General features: G+C 32.8%; 1 protein-coding gene across 4 annotated transcripts in view; it reads right to left on the bottom strand.

Annotated features, from left to right (window-relative positions):
• The window catches only part of LOC143047259 (E3 ubiquitin-protein ligase SHPRH-like), a 53,782-nt gene continuing 34,375 nt past the window's right edge, over positions 1 to 19,407 (bottom strand). For 3 of the 4 annotated variants that reach the window (XM_076220282.1, XM_076220285.1, XM_076220284.1), the window contains 7 exons: positions 13,700 to 13,843; positions 13,262 to 13,363; positions 12,062 to 12,328; positions 11,557 to 11,649; positions 10,161 to 10,247; positions 3,655 to 3,833; positions 1 to 3,259 (listed from right to left, as the gene is read on the bottom strand). In XM_076220282.1, coding sequence (XP_076076397.1) covers positions 2,725 to 3,259; positions 3,655 to 3,833; positions 10,161 to 10,247; positions 11,557 to 11,649; positions 12,062 to 12,328; positions 13,262 to 13,363; positions 13,700 to 13,843 — 1,407 coding nt within the window. In that variant the 3' untranslated portion in view covers positions 1 to 2,724. The remainder of the gene's footprint in view (positions 3,260 to 3,654; positions 3,834 to 10,160; positions 10,248 to 11,556; positions 11,650 to 12,061; positions 12,329 to 13,261; positions 13,364 to 13,699; positions 13,844 to 19,407) is intronic. The other variant, XM_076220283.1, reaches the window with a different exon arrangement.

Genomic DNA, 19,407 nt, shown 5'->3' with positions numbered 1-19,407 from the left:
TGACCATGAAAAATTAACGATCGCTGCTTAAATTTAACCAATTATTTGTTTAAATTATAAATAATCGAGGCCTTCATGTTTTTTTAAATACAGAAAACAAAAGGAGAAGCATACACCCAGGCTCTAACACCTGAAGTTAAATGGATAGGAGGCAGAGACTGGTAATATGAAAAATAGACCTACAGTGTACACATTTACTCCTGGACAGCGGGTGTAAAACAGATACCACAGGTTATGAAAGATCAGTCTGATCGATAGCTATTGTAATATTTACTTTGTGAAAAATATTCATCACTAGCTTTATCACACTAATTTAGAAGCCATTTACGGGAAATTAGTGTAAGGCTTTGAGGGGGAAAAAAAGGCAGTACAGATTTTTTACATGATAACTAGGCCTGCAATTTACTCAACTACTTCTTGACAGCCGGTTTCAAACAGATACCACACAGAATGAAAGATCAGTCTGATCACTAACTCATTCAATATTTACTTTGTGAAGATTATTCATTACTTGCTTAGCTTATCACAGTAATTTTGAAGCCACTTCTTTTACATTATTTTAAGGCTTGTGGGTATTATCAAAAATAGGCTAAACAGTAAATGTAATACTTTACAGACAAATAAAACAAAAGCAGAAGCATACGTCCAAGCTCTAACACCTGAAGATAAATGGATAGGCTGTAGAGACTTGTAATTTCCTTGGAGTTGCTTCTCATACTTCAACAGAACATATCTACTCCTTAATGAAATTGTATATTGTTCAGTTTATCACTTTTTTTCCATTCAATTATATTATTTGAAGGATACAAATATAGAGAATTTATCAATTGCTAATGAGAAAGGACAACTGCATAGTGCAATTATTCTGTATTAGAGAAATCTTTATATTTCAAGTACAAGAGCCACTTTCTAGTCTATACCCACCAAATAGTTCATTTTAATCATGAATAATTATTATTTTTAAATCTTAAATGTCGGACATGGAATGACCCAAATGGTTCATTTATATACAGAAGGGAACTAAAATGGATAAAAAAAGACTCTTAAAATTAGTTGAAAAAATGGGACAATAAAAAATCTCATATAACTACAATGTACTTTTTTTTAAAGATAATTTTAAAACTCAAAAATAAAATTTCCATTTCTTGAAAATGATTTCATTTTATGTATGGAAATTATTTTCTTTGAAAAAGATAATTTTAAAACTATGAAAGAAAATTACTGTTTGCATTTGTTACTAATGATTTTTTTTTAATATAGGTCAATTATGCCACACTTAGGTAAATAAGTTTTTAAAATCTGCAGAATAAGTAACAGCTAAATTCTTTCTTTTAAAGAAACTTTAATATAATGTTCAATTGTTGTTGTATTGCTGAATGTATCAGTGAAAATCCTGACTAATACTAAAAAAAATAGGAATTTTTCCTACACAGCTTATTTCAGGTATATATAAGGATATTCAACCATCCATATAGAAAAAGCTTTAACCAAAGGATGTTCAATGGTCCTGATAATGGTCAATGTCAATTTTTAAATATGCCATCTTGAGCTAAATTTGAAAATTGAATTTTGCCAGTTAAAAAAATAATGCCACTAGTGCAATAATTCAACATTTGCCACTATTAAAGGAGCTTTACCATAATATTTTTGCCATTTTTCAACCATATATTGACATTTTTATATCAATTCTAATTTTATCTCTTGTTTACTTATGCCACTTAACATGATTATAATAAAGTAGTTTTACAATAACAATTTCTACAGTATGTATCAATTAAAAAAAAGATCTGATTCATTTATATTCAAAAGCAATTATTTTCATAGATGATATGACATTAAAGTGAGAAATACTTAAAATTTTAAGACATTTAAAAAAATAATAATGATACTATGAAAAATTTAGGAATTTCATTTTTTTTTTAACCACAAAAATTGTTACCAATGAAAATAAATGAATACATAATACTATCTCCCTACATGCTCATCTACCACAATGCTTTCTATGTAGCTCTAGCTTTACTACATTTAAAGTGTTTCCATAGCATCGTATGTAACTGTTTCACAGATTTCTGAATGATATTTCATTTAAGGTTGCACTTTGTAAATACAGCTGTTTCTCAAACAGGCCTCTTTTGGGGAGATCTTGAATATTCATAGAAAATAAATTTTGTTTACATACTGGTTCCCAGTTATGCTCTCTGTGTTCCATCACACAGAGACATAACTTGGAAATGTTACCAGTAAATAAACATGTGCATATTGTTTACTTTGAAACCTGTGGAACCTTTCATTCGAGGTAGGGGTAGTTAAGAAAATTAGTGCAAGTTTAAACTCTGAGAAGTTCAGGGCATAAAAACATTGAAAATATGCTGCACAGCCCTATATTTTGACCTTTGAAAAAAAATGTGGTGCATATGAACTTTCAATTCTAGGATAAGATTTTTTTCAAAACTTCATAGTAAAAGTGGTACAGTTTTAGGAAATTGCATTGTCAATATTAACAGAAATGCAACCTTAATCCATGCTATTTGCACAATTTAACCCATGTATATGAATTAATTCCGGCCTTACTGGTTGGAAATAGGTAAAACCATCAATTGCTAGTTCTTCAGTAATAGCATGTTCAACATGCAACATGTCTTCAGTTTGTAAATTGTCTTTAGACAAATTATCAACTGGTTACATGCACAAAAAAGTTTTCACTGAATTTTAACTTGGGACTATTCAGAGTTGTGCATTTGCAACTAAATTGTCAACTGATTCTATATTAACACTGTTTTCAGACGACATATTCACAGTGAAGCTGTTCACTTCTGACCTTGAAGGAGTATTGTCTCCTACTTCTGACCTTGAAGGAGTATTGTCTCCTACTTCATCTGTTTCAATAGTTTCCAATGGGGTTTGAAAACTTTGATTGTCAACTTCTTGTTCTGTAACAGCATTTTCTATTGGGACATTTCCCCCAAGATTTTGAACTTGTTCGTCTGCCTGTACTGGTTCATCTTCTGGAAGATTTTGAACTGGTACTTCCTCCTGTCCTGGTATTTCTTCTGCAAGATTTTGAACTGGTTCCTCTGGTTCCTCATCTGCTTGATCCTGATCTCTTTGTTCTTCAGACAAAAGTGAGGTAAGGTCTCCTATCGTAAGGGAATTTTCCTCTGTATCATGACTAGTAGCTTTGGTCTCTATAGACTTTAACATGCTGTACATCTTTTGTTCAATAGTAGCTCTTACTAGGAATCTATGGACTTCTGTAGGCCTAAAAAATTATGATATGAACAATGCAGTTAAATTTGAAGCAAATTTTACATTTAAATAAGACTTGTTTGTTCTTATTCGAGCGAGGGCATTGATGTCAAACTATAGCAGTTGTACATATATTTTAATACAGACTATATATTCCTGTTCACCTATAAGTAGCTTTATGGGGAATTCTGAAATTTCCCCTACAATAACTCTTCTTTTGATATAATACTGTTTGATGACTATTTCTAGGCCTTTAGTTGTCTATTTGGTTTTATTGTGATATTTGAGTTGCTGACTAAATGATTGCAAGACTTCAGCAAAAATATACAATTCTTATTGCAATTATGAACTTCTATGCTAAATAACCATAAGAGTCCCTGAGTACAGTAAGTTCTTTGGTAAACTTACTTAGTTTGCCCAATCCTATGAACACGACCAATGGCCTGAAGTTCCTGTGCAGGATTAAGAATAGGTTCCACTAAGATAACATATGTAGCCTCTATCAGATTCAAACCATTAGATCCTGACTGTATGGGAAGCAGTAAGGCTGTAATGTGTTTGTCTTCTTTAAATGATGCCAAATTTTGCTGCAAAAGTAAGTTTTACAACTGATAAATTACATACACTTTCCTACAAATGTATAAATAACTCAACACTTCAATTATTGATTGATCACTATGCTACAGCAACTCAGCTTAATATAGGATTAAACCCTTTATTAAAGGAATTTATTAATGTATAAACTAAACCAATTCACTCACAAACAAATAGAAGTCTAAAAGACTTTTATGATATGTTTGTGAGTGATTTGGTTCAGTTTATACACTAATAAATTCCTTTAAAAACACTTTTAATCTTTATAATTCTTTAAATAGGAGGTTAGGAATTTATTTTCCCACACTCTAACCTCTACCTCTATGATGTGAGTAGTGGTTAGCGCTTAGTGGCTGCTCCCATTACAGTGAATTTATTATTGAAATTTGTGTGAATTAACAACGCAAACTAATGAAACTTTTTGCAGTGTTACAATCTATTACTACCTATGAACTTAATTGTGGATTTTGAAAAACATTTATTGTGATTCAGCTTGATAATTAATCATGACATTGTTAAATACAATAACATCGGTGATCACTCAGCCATTAAGCTGTTTAGGACGAACGTTACTCGCCACATCGTCACGTCGGACCAGACGAGGTACACGGGCAGGAACGCGTGTGATACGACACATTACAGCTCTGACAGGCAATAGATATTTCAAGGTAAATAAATATAGTCAAAGTGGCATAAACTTAAATAACATCGTAAATCTAAACAGCTGTGACTCTAATCGTATAATAGTAAGCACACCTACTGATACAGAGTCAACAAGTAATATCATGACATGTGTAGGTCACAGACCAGTTGGAGCATACACAGGAAGAAACTCCGATCGCCCAATAACTCTTGCATCAGTGAATATCATTCCCAATAACAGAACTAATCCTAAAAGTAACATGTTGTTTGCCACTCTAAACTGCAGATCTGTCAAAAACAAGGCTCTTGCCATTTGTGATTTTGTGACTTCTCATGATTTAGATATTCTGGCTATCACGGAATCGTGGCTTGGATCTGACGTTGATGAAGGTGTTATTCAAGACCTAGTACCATCTGGGTACAGCATAATTCATCACAGTCGTAGTAATCGTCGAGGCGGTGGAATAGCACTTTTGTTCAAAGGGGGTATTGGCATAAAACGATTGAACGTCCATGAAAAACATTTTACTCACTTTGAGCATATGGAGTTCTCTGTACATTCTGGAGATCTCAATATTCGTCTGTGTGTAATATACAGACCCCCACCATCCAAATCTAATGGTTTTCGCAATACTGTTTTCTTTGAGGAATGGGAATCAAACCTTGATCAAAATACTATTCTTGTACCTGCGCATAACGTTCTTTTCACCGGAGATTTCAATTTCCACCTAGATAATCTCAGCAATCCAGACGCATTACGTTTCCATCAGAGCCTTAAGGATCGTAACCTTACACAACATGTTAAAGATGCCACACAGGAACGTGGGCATATCTTAGACCTTATTAATAGAACAAAGACAGTCAGATATTAAACGGAGTTCCAAACGTTCGGCGTCCTAACATCAGTGATGCACAAGGTAACCTAGCGTGTGACCATTTTTCTGTTCATGCAACGCTAACATGCCAGAAACCAAAGAGTATGCGCAAGGATATTTCTTTGAGAAAGTGTAGAGAGATCGACATGACGGCATTTAAAAAGGACATTGTAGATTGTTTTTCATGTACTGGAATAGATAGTTCCCTAGAGCAACAAGTGGAACATTATCGCGGTAATTTATCCAATATCTTTGATAAACATGCACCAGTCACGATCAAATCAGTTGTTTTAAGACCTAATACAGAATGGTATTCAGACGATCTTAATAATGCCAAAAGAGATAAGCAAAAAGCGGAGAGAAAATGGAGGGATTCGAAATTGGAAGTCCATCATCAAATTTTTAAAGAAAAGTGTAGAACTGTTGTATATCGCCAAAGAAACCTATTACTCCTCTAAAATTGAGAATTGTGGAAACGACCACAAACAGTTATTTAAACTAACAAAACATCTCATGGGTAACCGTAAACAACAACAAACCCCGTTGCCAAGTTCATCCTCTGATTTAGAACTGTCAAACTCATTTGCTGATTTTTTCGTCAATAAGGTTGTAACAATAAGAGATGGACTAAGAGACCAAAACGTAGTGAATGGTGATAACATTGCATTTTTACAGGCTGATGTTGAATTCACTGGTACACCTTTGTTGTCATTCAAACACACAACCAATGATGAGATACGAACTATCATTCAAAAAGCCCTGAATAAGTCCTGCGAGCTTGATCCTATTCCGTCGAACCTCTTGAAACAGTGTCCGATGTTGTCGTGCCACTTATTTCAGAAATCGTCAATGCGTCATTTGATGAGAACATCGTGCCGTCAGACTTTAAACAGGCTCTTGTGAGACCTCTTCTGAAAAAACCTGGACTTGATTCCGAAATTTACAAAAATTACAGACCAGTGTCCAATTTACCCATTATTTCGAAAACTCTAGAAAAGGTAGTTGATAAGAGACTAGATGTTCATTTGGACTCGAACTCATTGTGTGATCCACTTCAGTCAGCATACAGACCACGCCATTCAACTGAAACTGCATTAGCGAGAGTACATCATGATATCAATGCAGCTTTAGATAAACAGTCATCAGTAGTATTGATGCTATTGGACCTTTCCGCTGCATTCGATGTTATAGATCACAGAATTCTTCTAGAACGTCTGTCATTTTCATATGGCATAAATGGTTGCGCTCTCGAATGGATTAAATCGTATTTGACGAATAGACATCAGCGTGTGGTGATTGGAACAACTACATAGAAGAAATGTCATCTAACATAGGTTCCGTGCTTGGCCCGAAATTGTACTGTCTTTTCTCTAAGCCAATAGGTGAAATATGCCGTCGCCATGGCATGACATATCACTGCTATGCGGACGACACACAAGTTTACATGGTTATCAAGCCACTAGACAACTGGGAAAACTATTTTTCGAAACTTGAACTATGTCTTTCTGACATTAGTTCATGGATGTCAACAAATATGTTAAAACTGAATCAAGATAAAACCGAACTTATCATATTCACACCGAAACATCTGAAGGCTAGTGTACCAAATCTCCAACTCAAAGTCGGCAATACTGTTATAAGTAGTGTATCCTGCGTGAAAAACCCAGGTGTATATTTTGATCAACACCTAACGATGGAACGGCAAGTTTCTGCCATAGTAACATCCTGTCATTTTCACATCCGTAATATTGGACGCATTCGCAACTTCATAACAACAACTGCTTGCAAAACACTTGTGAACAGTGTAGTAACATCCAGACTTGATTATGGGAATATTCTGCTGAACGGTATCAACAAGACTACATTGAACAGATTACAAAAAGTACAAAATACAGCAGCTCGTCTTATCACCAGGACAAGAAAACATGAACATATTACACCGATACTTGCTGATTTACATTGGTTACCCGTCCAATATAGACCACAATACAAAATACTGACTTATGTGTACTGCGCTATGAATGACATTGGCCCTGCTTACATCCGGGAACTAGTCAATCTACACGTGCCAAACCGATCTTTGCGTTCAAGTTCCACAAAACTACTCACCGTTCCAAAAGTGAGAACGAAGACATACGGTGAAAGACAATTTGATTGGGTAGCGGCATCTCTATGGAACAATCTCCCGAACAGTTTAAGACAATGCAAGTCCCTAGAGTGTTTTAAAATACAGTTAAAAACTCATATTTATCGTATTGCTTTTAATTAGATTGAATTCTTTTCTCTTTTACGGGCTTTTTACTCTTTGTATTGAGTTTTTGCTTGTTCTGCATGCTTTTATTCTATATTGTTATTTTTTATTCTTTGTTTTAACATGTATTTCGTATTGACCTTTTATTTCATGGTAGGCATTTTTTATTTCAGTATTTGAATCAGACATGATGTATTTTTTTATGTTTTATGTTATTGTCATTGATATGTTTTAATTACCATGTGTATGTACAGCGCCTTAGAGTAATTTTTATTTTTTATATAGGGCGTTTTATAAATTTTCATTATTATTATTATCTATCACAAGTAAATAGTATAATTGTGTCATTTAATTGGCCTGGCACATAAATATATTTGTTGGTTACCGCAAAAATATGTACTCCATGAAATTTTCTCTCTGATTTAAATCAACCACAAAAACTCTTTTTTTATCATTGAAATAAATGTTTCATGTTTATTATGTAATTTAACGATTAATGCGAAGTGAGAAAAAATATTGTAACATCCACCTGGATTGTGTTATTATTGCCGCCATCTTGTTTACAAAAAGAAGTTTGGTCAACTTCGTCCAACGAAAAATAAACAAGGTCAAGAACATCTACCAGAAGTCCTCTCAACCAATCATATCAACGTATACCCTAATATGCAAATCATATAAGAATTATATATTAACATAACGCAGATGAAGGAGAGCATAAAATATTTGCAAACCAGATGCTCCGCAGGGCGCAGCTTTATACGACGGCAGAGGATGAACCCTGAACGGTTGGGGCAAGTATGGACACAACATTCAAGCTGGATTCAGCTCTAAATTTGGATTGTGATTAAATAGTTGACACAGCATAGGTTTCTGACACAGAATGAATGTGGTCTAATGAACTTAAAATATTTTTTTTGCCTTTGAGCAATTCACTATGCTGTTGAATATTAGTCCTCTCAAAAAAATGTTTGAAGAAATTTTCTTTCTATTTATGAAATCTGAAATGAGAAAATGTAACTGACCCCCATTTTTTTTTTCACATCCCCCTTTCCCTTTTTCCAAAACTGATCTCAATTCAAATTTCTAATGGAGTTTGCAACAATAACTACTCATTTAAATACATCATAAAATATTAAAATGTAAAATAAAGTGCTTGTTATCACTGAATGGTAAAGATTGTTTTAATTTATCAGTTGGTAGTAAAAGTGAATATACATTGTATATTGTATAAAACAATGATTTAAGTGGATTCAACTACTATTCTAGACAAAGACAGATAACTCCAATTGAAAATTTCTTGCCATTGCACAATATTGTGCAATTAGATATTTCTTGTTATTGCGCAATACTGTGCAATTGAAAATATTTGCTATTGCACCATACTGTGCAATTGAAGATTTCTTGCTATTGCGCAATTGAAAATTTCTTGCTATTGCACAATACTGTGCAATTGAAGATTTCTTGCTATTGCTGAATACTGTGCAATTGAAAATTTCTTGCTATTGCACAATATTTAATATAATAATTTTGGATCCTGATTTGAACCAACTTGAAAACTGGGCCCATAATCAAAAATCTAAGTACATGTTTAGATTCAGCATATCAAAAAAGCCCAAGAATTCAATTTTTGTTAAAATCAAACTTAGGTTTAATTTTGGACCCTTTGGACTTTAATGTAGACCAATTTGAAAACGGGACCAAAAATTAAGAATCTACATACACAGTTAGATTTTGCATATCAAAGAGCCCCAATCATTCAATTTTTGATGAAATCAAAACTCCCAAAATCAAACCCAACCTTCCTTTTATGGTCATAAACCTTGTGTTTAAATTTCATAGATTTCTATTTACTTATACTAAAGTTATGGTGCGAAAACCAAGAATAATGCTTATTTGTGCCCCTTTTTGGACCCTAATTCCTAAACTGTTCGGACCTCAAGTCCCAAAATCGATCCCAACCTTCCTTTTGTGGTCATAAACCTTGGGTTTAAATTTCATTGATTTCTATTTACTTATACTAAAGTTATTGTGCGAAAACCAAGAATAATGCTTATTTGGGCCCTTTTGTGGCCCTTAATTCCTAAACTGTTGGGACCAAAACTCCCAAAATCAATCCCAACCTTCCTTTTGTGGTCATAAATCTTGTGTCAAAGTTTCATAGATTTCTATTTACTTAAACTAAAGTTATAGTGCGAAAACCATGAAAATGCTTATTTGGGCCTTTTTGGCCCCTAATTCCTAAAATGTTGGAACCAAAACTCCCAAAATCAATCCCAACCTTCCTTTTGTGGTCATAAACCTTGTGTTAAAATTTCATAGATTTCTATTCACTTTTACTAAAGTTAGAGTGCGAAAACTAAAAGTATTCGGACGACGACGACGACGACGACACAGACGTGATACCAATATACGACCAAAAAAATTTTCAATTTTTGCGGTCGTTTAAAAACAGAATAAAATGTAATTCAAATCTCCCCTTTAGACATTTCTGCTCTTTTAATATTCTGATAATTTTACACCAAGAAGAAACTTGGGATTTATATAATAAATACCTGAAATTTAGCTCCATGATACAACATTCTGTGTTCCACATTGTTTTCTGTAAGCGCTGTAGATAAAACATTCAGTACATCTGTCCACTGAAAAATATTATGACTTTGCTATCATACCAGTAAATAAAATATTTTTAAAATTTGATGAAATTAGTTTTGAACAGTATAATTTTACAATACTACATCTGACCTAAATTGTCACTAGATTTACAAGACAAACTCTGGTACAAACACCTACGTTTGATATTTGTAATCATGACACGGAATTACCTTGGTATTTATTGCGAACCAAATGGAAGTTTACCACAGAGTCATTTGCATTTGACCAAGGTATTTAAACTTTTGTAAGTTTACCTGTCCCATTGAATCAATACAATAGCTTTTGTTCTCTGTGTAGTTTATTCATTTGGGACATTTAAATTTCTTCTAGGAGAAATCTACCACTCATTAATTAATGTATCCTCTTTGTTGATTGAAATACATGTATAAACTCACATAAACTGCATGTGATACAGTATTTATTCAATATCAATAATATATTTTCAATCTGTTCAATATTAACACTGATTCAATTATAAAAAGTTTATTTCTGATTTCTTTTACAACTGTTCCAAAGAATATGCATGTTTTTTGTGGTTGTTTCGTTATAACAAATTTATTTATGAAGATCTTAATTTTAAGCATTATCATTTTCAAATTTTTATTTGTGAACACACTAAAAAAGCAAATTTTAATGGGTAAAATATTGTAATTTGATCAGAAATCAACAAACATGTATTTTCATCATTGACAGTTCAATTTTTTGTTCAGGTAAATTAATTAATGAGTGATAGATTTCTCTTGGAAGAAATTTAAAGGTCCTGTTGAATAAACTTCACAATGAACAATACCTGTTGTATTTGTTAGATGGACAAAAGAACTTGCAAAAGTTTAAATCGGACAGGTAACTTGCAGGTGAATCTATGGAAAACTATCATAGGGTTTGCAATAATATTAGATGAAGTGCCAGTTTAACACCATATACAAATCATAAAATTATCTTAACTATTTATGTGTCTTTCTGTATCGTCTTTAATATCTTTGATTGATTTGATTTGTTTTCCTTAAAAAAAAAAAACAATGTGCAATAGAATAATATACTCCTTTCATAATGTTTATTTCAATGTAAGATACTGTTTACCAGCATATTTTCCCATTAGCCCTTTTAAATGAATTTGGGGCAACATATTTTTGTATGACTTTCAAACATTTTTGATGTATACGAATAAGAAAAGATCCAAATAAGACCTTTTTGTGAAGATTTAAATTTGCACCATTTTTAAAATTAAAAGTTGCACTCCTGAAAATTACTTGGTTTATAATATTTTATAAGTGTTGAAAGCAGCAAGATACTTACTGTTGAAAACACAAGGATTTTTGCTTCAGGATCTTTGTGGTGAATTTTTATCATCTGCTTCACAATTCCTTGAACTTTGGTAGAATGACTTCCCTAAGATTTAAAATAAAAAATAAATTGGTTAGATAAATCATAAATGACCATACATGTAAATTATTCAAAATTATTATCTTTAAGATTTTTGTCACAATAAATTGACCAATCATATAATACCATATAATTTTGACTGCTGTACCTCTGTTTTTGACACATTGTTGTAAATATAATGGAATTTTATACAACTCTCATACAAGTGAGAGGTTTAGCTAGCTATAAAACCAGGTATAATCCACCATTTACTACATATAATAATGCCTGTACAAAGTCAGGAATATATGCCAGTTGATTTTCATTTGTTTGGTGTGTTTGAATTTTTGATTTTGCCATTTGCTTAGGAATCTCCATTTTGAATTTTCCTCTGAATTTCAATGAGTCCAATATACACCAATTTATGAGTGCAAAATACCTTAACATTAAAATTCTGGACATCATCCGAGTCTTCTGACTTCTTGGTACTAACATAAGACACATCACTTCTATATGTCTTCTCTCGGCAGATGGCACATTTAACAACACGATTTTTCCCGCCAAAACTGTACTGTTCTAATAATATTCTCATACAGTCCAAACAATAACAATGACCACAATGCATCACACTCCATTCTACCCCTAGTTCTCTTTGACATATAGGACATGGTTCTGGATTGTGTCCATCCTCATTGTCACCCTGTGTCTAAAAAATAAAAATAAATCAAAATTTTGGAGTTAATAAAAATGATAAACATTGACCAGGGTTCTCGGTAAGGATTTTTGAAGGCTAGTCCAGGGACTCATCATTTTTAGGTATGATGAGTCCAGCAGCAAGAAGAAAATATTTCATTGCAATATAAAGTAATATTTTAGTTTCCATTTCCTAACAGAGCAATGAAATCAAATCAAATTCATATCACTTTTAAACTTTTGCTATAAAATGATGATATTTGTGTTTAACTGTGTTCAGTTTATACAAAATATTTCAATCTTGATAAATCTGTGGACTCACCAGTTTTGAAAATGGTGAGTCCAGACAGATTTTGATGAGTCCAGGACTCATGGAATCCCTTAGTGAGAACCCTGATTGACATTGAGTAGACACTTAATTTCTTTTGATTTGTTATGGTCACTAGAAGATTTGAATTTATCTTGTATCATTTTTCTTTAAAACTTTGCTAAAAGTTGATTGGTTGATTGTTTTTCAAATCATTTCAGTCAAAGCAAATATTCAAAGAATATTTTTGACAAGACCCAGCAAAGAAATATATACAATACATTTATAAAAGTAATACCAAATTATTGTTGATGCAATAAAATGATAGGTTTAGGATATGGCAATATTTTTTTGCAGATCAAAGGGGAATAACTGCTTAAAATAAAATCAATGACCTAGAACATCCAATTGACACCCTGCAATTCAGGTTACAACAATGAAATGTATAAGAAGAGTTAGAAGAACAAGGAAGGAACTGAGTTGGGTGAAAAATCTCAAGTTTGAAGGCGCATAATACTTGGAAAATCTCTCAAAAAATCCTGCCTACTAATATATTTGCATTTGATCAGATTTTTTTCTTCAAAATTCTGCAAAAAAGTTGGGCTGGACAGTCAAACAAACTTATTTTTCTAAACATACCTTTGCAAGATTCTTCAGGTATAACAGCTGTCCTAGTTTCTTTCTCAATTCACACCTTCCTACAATTTGATCAGCTTTCAGTTTCTGTCTATGTTGTTCTATCTGTCAAATTTAAAAAATATCATTATTTGATGCTTTTTTTGTCTGACACATAATCAATTCATGTGTAGCATTAGTGTTGAAAATCATTTCAATTTTTCAATATTCAATGAAAAAACAAAATCTGCTATTAAATATATTTACAATTTTAACTTGGAACAATTTCTTCAAATGAAAATTATTCATTCAATATTCTTTACACTGAAAATTTAACCAATGAAATATCTTTCTCTTCATTTTTGCATTAAACGATGAAATTTCATAGGATTCTTTTGATCCTTGGACAAAGAAAAACACAAGAACAGAGATAAAGCTTAAAATATAAAAACAAAATCTTACTGTAACTGGTTCTATGATATTCATCTGTGCTGTAGTTGGCTCTGCTTCATCTGGAAACCTCAGCCTCAGTCGGGTAGTAGCCATTTCTAACTCATCTACACTGGATACCTGTTCCCTAAGGGACATCCACACAGCTCTTAATCCCTAAAATAAAAGTTGTTGTGAATATATCTGTTGTTAACATTTGACTTCTCCACAGTAAATGTTTTTTTTTTAAATCTGAATAATAAAATGTTCTTTAAAATGCTGATCTTTCTTCCTACTGGCAGCTATGGTATAGCCTTGCTGAAATTGTCACTCAAAGCCAACAATAAATCAATAAATCCACAGCTTGTTTTTATAATTTACACCTTCAGTATCATTTTACTCATAACTCTTAATTCTATATGCAAAATGAACAATGCTATATGGGTTTTGTTCATTATTGAGGCTATGCCACGACCTATAGTTGTTTGAAAACATCTAACATAATATGGTATCTGGTTGAGAGTTGTCTCATTGGCAATCATACCACAGCTATTTTTTTTTGTTCCCCATTATTTCTTTTAAATAATAAATTCTGTACTTTTCAATATTTCAATTTACTGGTTTAACAATTCTGAGTTTACTAACTAGAGGCTCTAAAGAGCCTGTGTCGCTCACCTTGGTCTATGTGCATATTAAACAAAGGACACAAATGGATTCATGACAAAATTGTATTTTGGTGATGGTGATGTGTTTGAAGTTCTTACTTTACTGAACGATTTTGCTTCTTACAATTATATCTATAATGAACTTTGCCAATTAGTAACAGAGAACTATATTTGGTAAAAATTTACATAAATTTACCAAATTAATGAAAATTGTTAAAACTTGACTATAAAGGGCAATAACTCCTTAAGGGGTCAATTGACCATTTAGGTCATGTTGACTTATTTGTAGATCTTACTTTGCTGAACATTATTGCTGTTTACAGTTTATCGCTATCTATAATAGTATTCAAGATAACCAAAAACGGCAAAATTTCTTTAAAAATTACCAATTGGAGGGCAGCAACCCAACAACCAGTTGTCCAATTCATCTGAAAAATTCAGGGCAGATAGATATTGACTTGATTAACAATTTAACTTCTTGTCAGATTTGCTCTAGATGCTTTGGTTTCATAGTTATAAGCCAAAAACTGCATTTTACCCCTATGTTCTATTTTTAGCCGTGGCGGCCATCTTGGTTGAATGGCCAGGTCATCGGACACATTTTTCAAACTAGATACCCCAAAGATGATTGTGGCCTAGTAGTTTCAGTGGAGATTTTGTAAAAGATTACTTAGATTTATGAAAAATGGTTAAAGATTGACTATAAAGGGCAATAACTCCTAAAGGGGTCAACTGACCATTTTGATCATGTTGACTTATTTGTAGATCTTACTTTGCTGAACATTATTGCTGTTTACAATTTATCTCTATCTATAATAATATTCAAGATAATAACCAAAAACAGCAAAATTTCCTCAAAATTACCAATTCAGGGGCAGCAACCCAACAACCAATTGACCGATTCATCTGAAAATTTCAGGGCAGATAGATCTTGACCTGATAAACATTTTTATCCCATGTCAGATTTCCTCAAAATGCTTTGGTTTTTGAGTTATAAGCCAAAAACTGCATTTTACCCCTATGTTCTATTTTTAGCAGTGGAGGCCATCTTGGTTGGTTGACCAGGTCATGCCACACATTTTTTAAACTAGATACCCCAAAGATGATTGTGGCCAAGTTTGGATTAATTTGGCCCAGTAGTTTCAGAGGAGAAGATTTTTGTAAAAGATTACTTTAATTTACGAAAAATGGTTAAAAATTGACTATAAAGGGCAATACCTCCTAAACGGGTCAACTGACCATTTTGGTCATGTTGACTTATTTGTAGATCTTACTTTGCTGAACATTATTGCTGTTTACAGTTTATCTCTATCTATAATAATATTCAAGATAATAACCAAAAACAGCAAAATTTCCTCAAAATTACCAATTCAGGGGCAGCAACCCATCAATCAATTGACCGATTCATCTGAAAATTTCAGGGCAGATAGATCTTGACCTGATAAACATTTTTATCCCTGTCAGATTTCCTCAAAATGCTTTGGTTTTTGAGTTATAAGCCAAAAACTGCATTTTACCCCTTTGTTCTATTTTTAGCCGTGGCAGCCATCTTGGTTGGTTGACCAGGTCACGCCACACATTTTTTTAACTAGATACCCCAAAGATGATTGTGGCCAAGTTTGGATTAATTTGGCCCAGTAGTTTCAGAGGAGAAGATTTTTGTAAAAGATTACTTTAATTAACGAAAAATGGTTAAAAATTGACTATAAAGGGCAATAACTCCTAAACGGGTCAACTGACCATTTTGGTCATGTTGACTTATTTGTTAGATCTTACTTTGCTGAACATTATTGCTGTTTACAGTTTATCTCTATCTATAATAATATTCAAGATAATAACCAAAAACAGCAAAATTTCCTCAAAATTACCGATTCAGGGGCAGCAACCCAACAACCGATTGACCAATTGATCTGAAAATTTCAGGGCAGATAGATCTTGATCTGATAAACATTTTTACCCCCTGTCAGATTTGCTCTAAATGCTTTGGTTTTTGAGTTATAAGCCAAAAACTTCATTTTACCCCTATCTTCTATTTTTAGCCGTGGCGGCCATCTTGGTTGGTTGAACGGGTCACGCCACACATTTTTTAAACTAGATACCCCAATGATGATTGTGGCCAAGTTTGGTTTGATTTGGCCCAGTAGTTTCAGAGGAGAAGATTTTTGTAAAAGCTAACGCGGGACGACGACGGACGACGGACGACGGACGACGGACGCCGGACGCAAAGTGATGAGAAAAGCTCACTTGGCCCTTTGGGCCAGGTGAGCTAAAAAAGTATGTATGAAAGGTTTGTTGTGGAATGATGGAATGACGGACAAGGGTAAAAATATATGGCCCCCACAACTTTCTTGCTGGGCCATAATAATTGCTACTTTAAAGTCACTAGATCATGGTCATGACCAAAGGGGCAGGGCCTCATATAATTCCCCAAACTGATATGAACTGACAGCAATCCGTTTTGTACACAATTTCATTGATCTATCACTAATAGATCCTATTTTTACATAGTCAGATATTATTAGAAATTATAAAAATAATAGCAAGAACATCTTTTAATTTTCAATTTGTAGAGCTACAAATAAAGTATATATCAGTTCACAATTAAGTTACAACAGAACACAAATGCTTCAAATATTTTTAATTTATTTAAATGCAACTATAATGATTATTCATTAAACATTTAAATATATCCATTAAAAACTTGTTTTAACTTCATCCTTCTCTTTTACAAAAAAGTTTTCTCGACAACAACATTGACATAATTTGTTGCCAATGTTGGGAACATGCAAAAAATGCTAAATTTACATGTGTTTGTAAATTAGATACATTTAATTTTAATTGTATGCTACTTTATTTTCAACTGCACAACACAGTAAAATAAATATAAACAGCAAAATAATCACTAAGCTATTTCAATCACTGTTAATATTATTTGCTGTCCTTTATCTGTATTCTTCCCTTTCATCATCATTATTATTTTATACTTTAATTTTACATTCTAAATTTAGAATGCTAGCTAATCAGATTTTTCATATAATTATATAAATCCTATTTATCTACATGATAATATATCTGAAAATGCTAAGCAGTTTGTGTGTCCTCATTATATTTTAACTTATGCAAACTCTATCACAAACATATATTGTACCTTGTCCAGACTGTTCACAAAAGGAAATGCAGTATAATTTTAACTTTTCATTGAAGAGTTTCTTTTTGCTATATCTTATTACCACAAAGAAAATTTTAAACAACAAAGTACAACTAACTAAAACTCATGACACTGAAAACATGGTCTTCATTCTAAGTAAATGGTATGGTTCAAATATTTCTTAAATATTAATTCAATACCAATACTTTATATTGGAATTATCCCAGGTTTTTGAATTATATGCCAAAAACTGCATTTTATCCCCATGTTCTAATTTTAGCTATGGCCGCCATCTTGGTTTGTTGGCCGAGTTACCAGACACATTTTTAAAACAAAATACCCCAATGATGATTATGGCCAAGTTTGGATTAATTTGGCCCAGTAGTTTCATCAGAGAAGATTTTTCTAAAAGATTACTGAGATTTACGAACTAGAGGCTCTAAAGAGCCTGTGTCGCTCACCTTGGTCTATGTGACTATTAAACAAAGGAAGCAGATGGATTCATGACAAAATTGTATTTTGGTGATGGTGATGTGTTTGTACATCTTACTTTACTGAACATCCTTGCTGCTTACAATTATCTCCATCTATAATGAACTTGGCCCAGTAGTTTCAGTGGAAAATGTTAGTAAAAATTTACAAATTTTATAAAAATTGTTGAAAATTGACTATAAAGGACAATAACTCCTTAGGGGGTCAATTGACCATTTCGGTCATGTTGACTTATTTGTAAATCTTACTTTGCTGAACATTATTGCTGTTTACAGTTTATCTCTATCTATAATAATATTCAAGACAATAACCAAAAACAGCAAAATTTCCTTAAAATTACCAATTTAGGGGCAGCAACCCAACAACGGGTTGTCAGATTCATCTGAAAATTTCGGGGCAGATAGATCTTGACCTGATAAACAAATTAACCCCCATGTCAGATTTGCTCTAAACGCTTTGGTTTTTGAGTTATAAGCCAAAAACTGCATTTTACCCCTATGTTCTATTTTTAGCCATGGCGGCCATCTTGGTTGGATGGCCGGGTCATCGGACACATTTTTTAAACTAGATACCCCAAAGATGATTGTGGATAAGTTTGGATTAATTTGGCCCAGTAGTTTCAGAGGAGAAGATTTTTGTAAAAGATTACTAAGATTTACGAAAAATGGTTAAAAATTGACTATAAAGGGCAATAACTCCTATATGGGTCAACTGACCATTTCGGTCATGTTGACTTATTTGTAAATCTTACTTTGCTGAACATTATTGCTGTTTACAGTTTATTTTTATCTATAATAATTTTCAAGATAATAACCAAAAACAGTAAAATTTCCTTAAAATGACCAATTCAGGGGCAGGAACCCAACAACTGGTTGTCCGATTTATCTGAAAATTTCAGGGCAGATAGATCTTGACCTGATAAACAATTAAGCACCTGTCAGATTTGCTCTAAACGCTTTGGTTTTTGAGTTATAAGCCAAAAACTGCATTTTACCCCTATGTTCTATTTTTAGCCATGGCGGCCATCTTGGTTGGATGGCTGGGTCATCAGACACATTTTTTAAACTAGATACCCCAAAGATGATTGTGGATAAGTTTGGATTAATTTGGCCCAGTAGTTTCAGAGGAGAAGATTTTTGTAAAAGATTACTAAGATTTACGAAAAATGGTTAAAAATTGACTATAAAGGGCAATAACTCCTAAAGGGGTCAACTGACCATTTCGGTCATGTTGACTTATTTGTAAATCTTACTTTGCTGAACATAATGGCTGTTTACAGTTTATCTCTATCTATAATAATATACAAGATAATAACCAAAAACAGCAAAATTTCCTTAAAATTACCAATTCAGGGGCAGCAACCCAACAACAGGTTGTCAGATTCATCTGAAAATTTCAGGGTAGATAGATCTTGACCTGATAAACAATTTTACCAA

The sequence above is a fragment of the Mytilus galloprovincialis genome, chromosome 10 (assembly GCF_965363235.1).
Source record: "Mytilus galloprovincialis chromosome 10, xbMytGall1.hap1.1, whole genome shotgun sequence".
NCBI classification, from domain to species: Eukaryota; Metazoa; Mollusca; class Bivalvia; order Mytilida; family Mytilidae; genus Mytilus; species Mytilus galloprovincialis.
The sequence above is the reverse complement of the archived record's forward strand: the minus strand, read 5'-3'. Positions and strand labels throughout refer to the sequence as shown.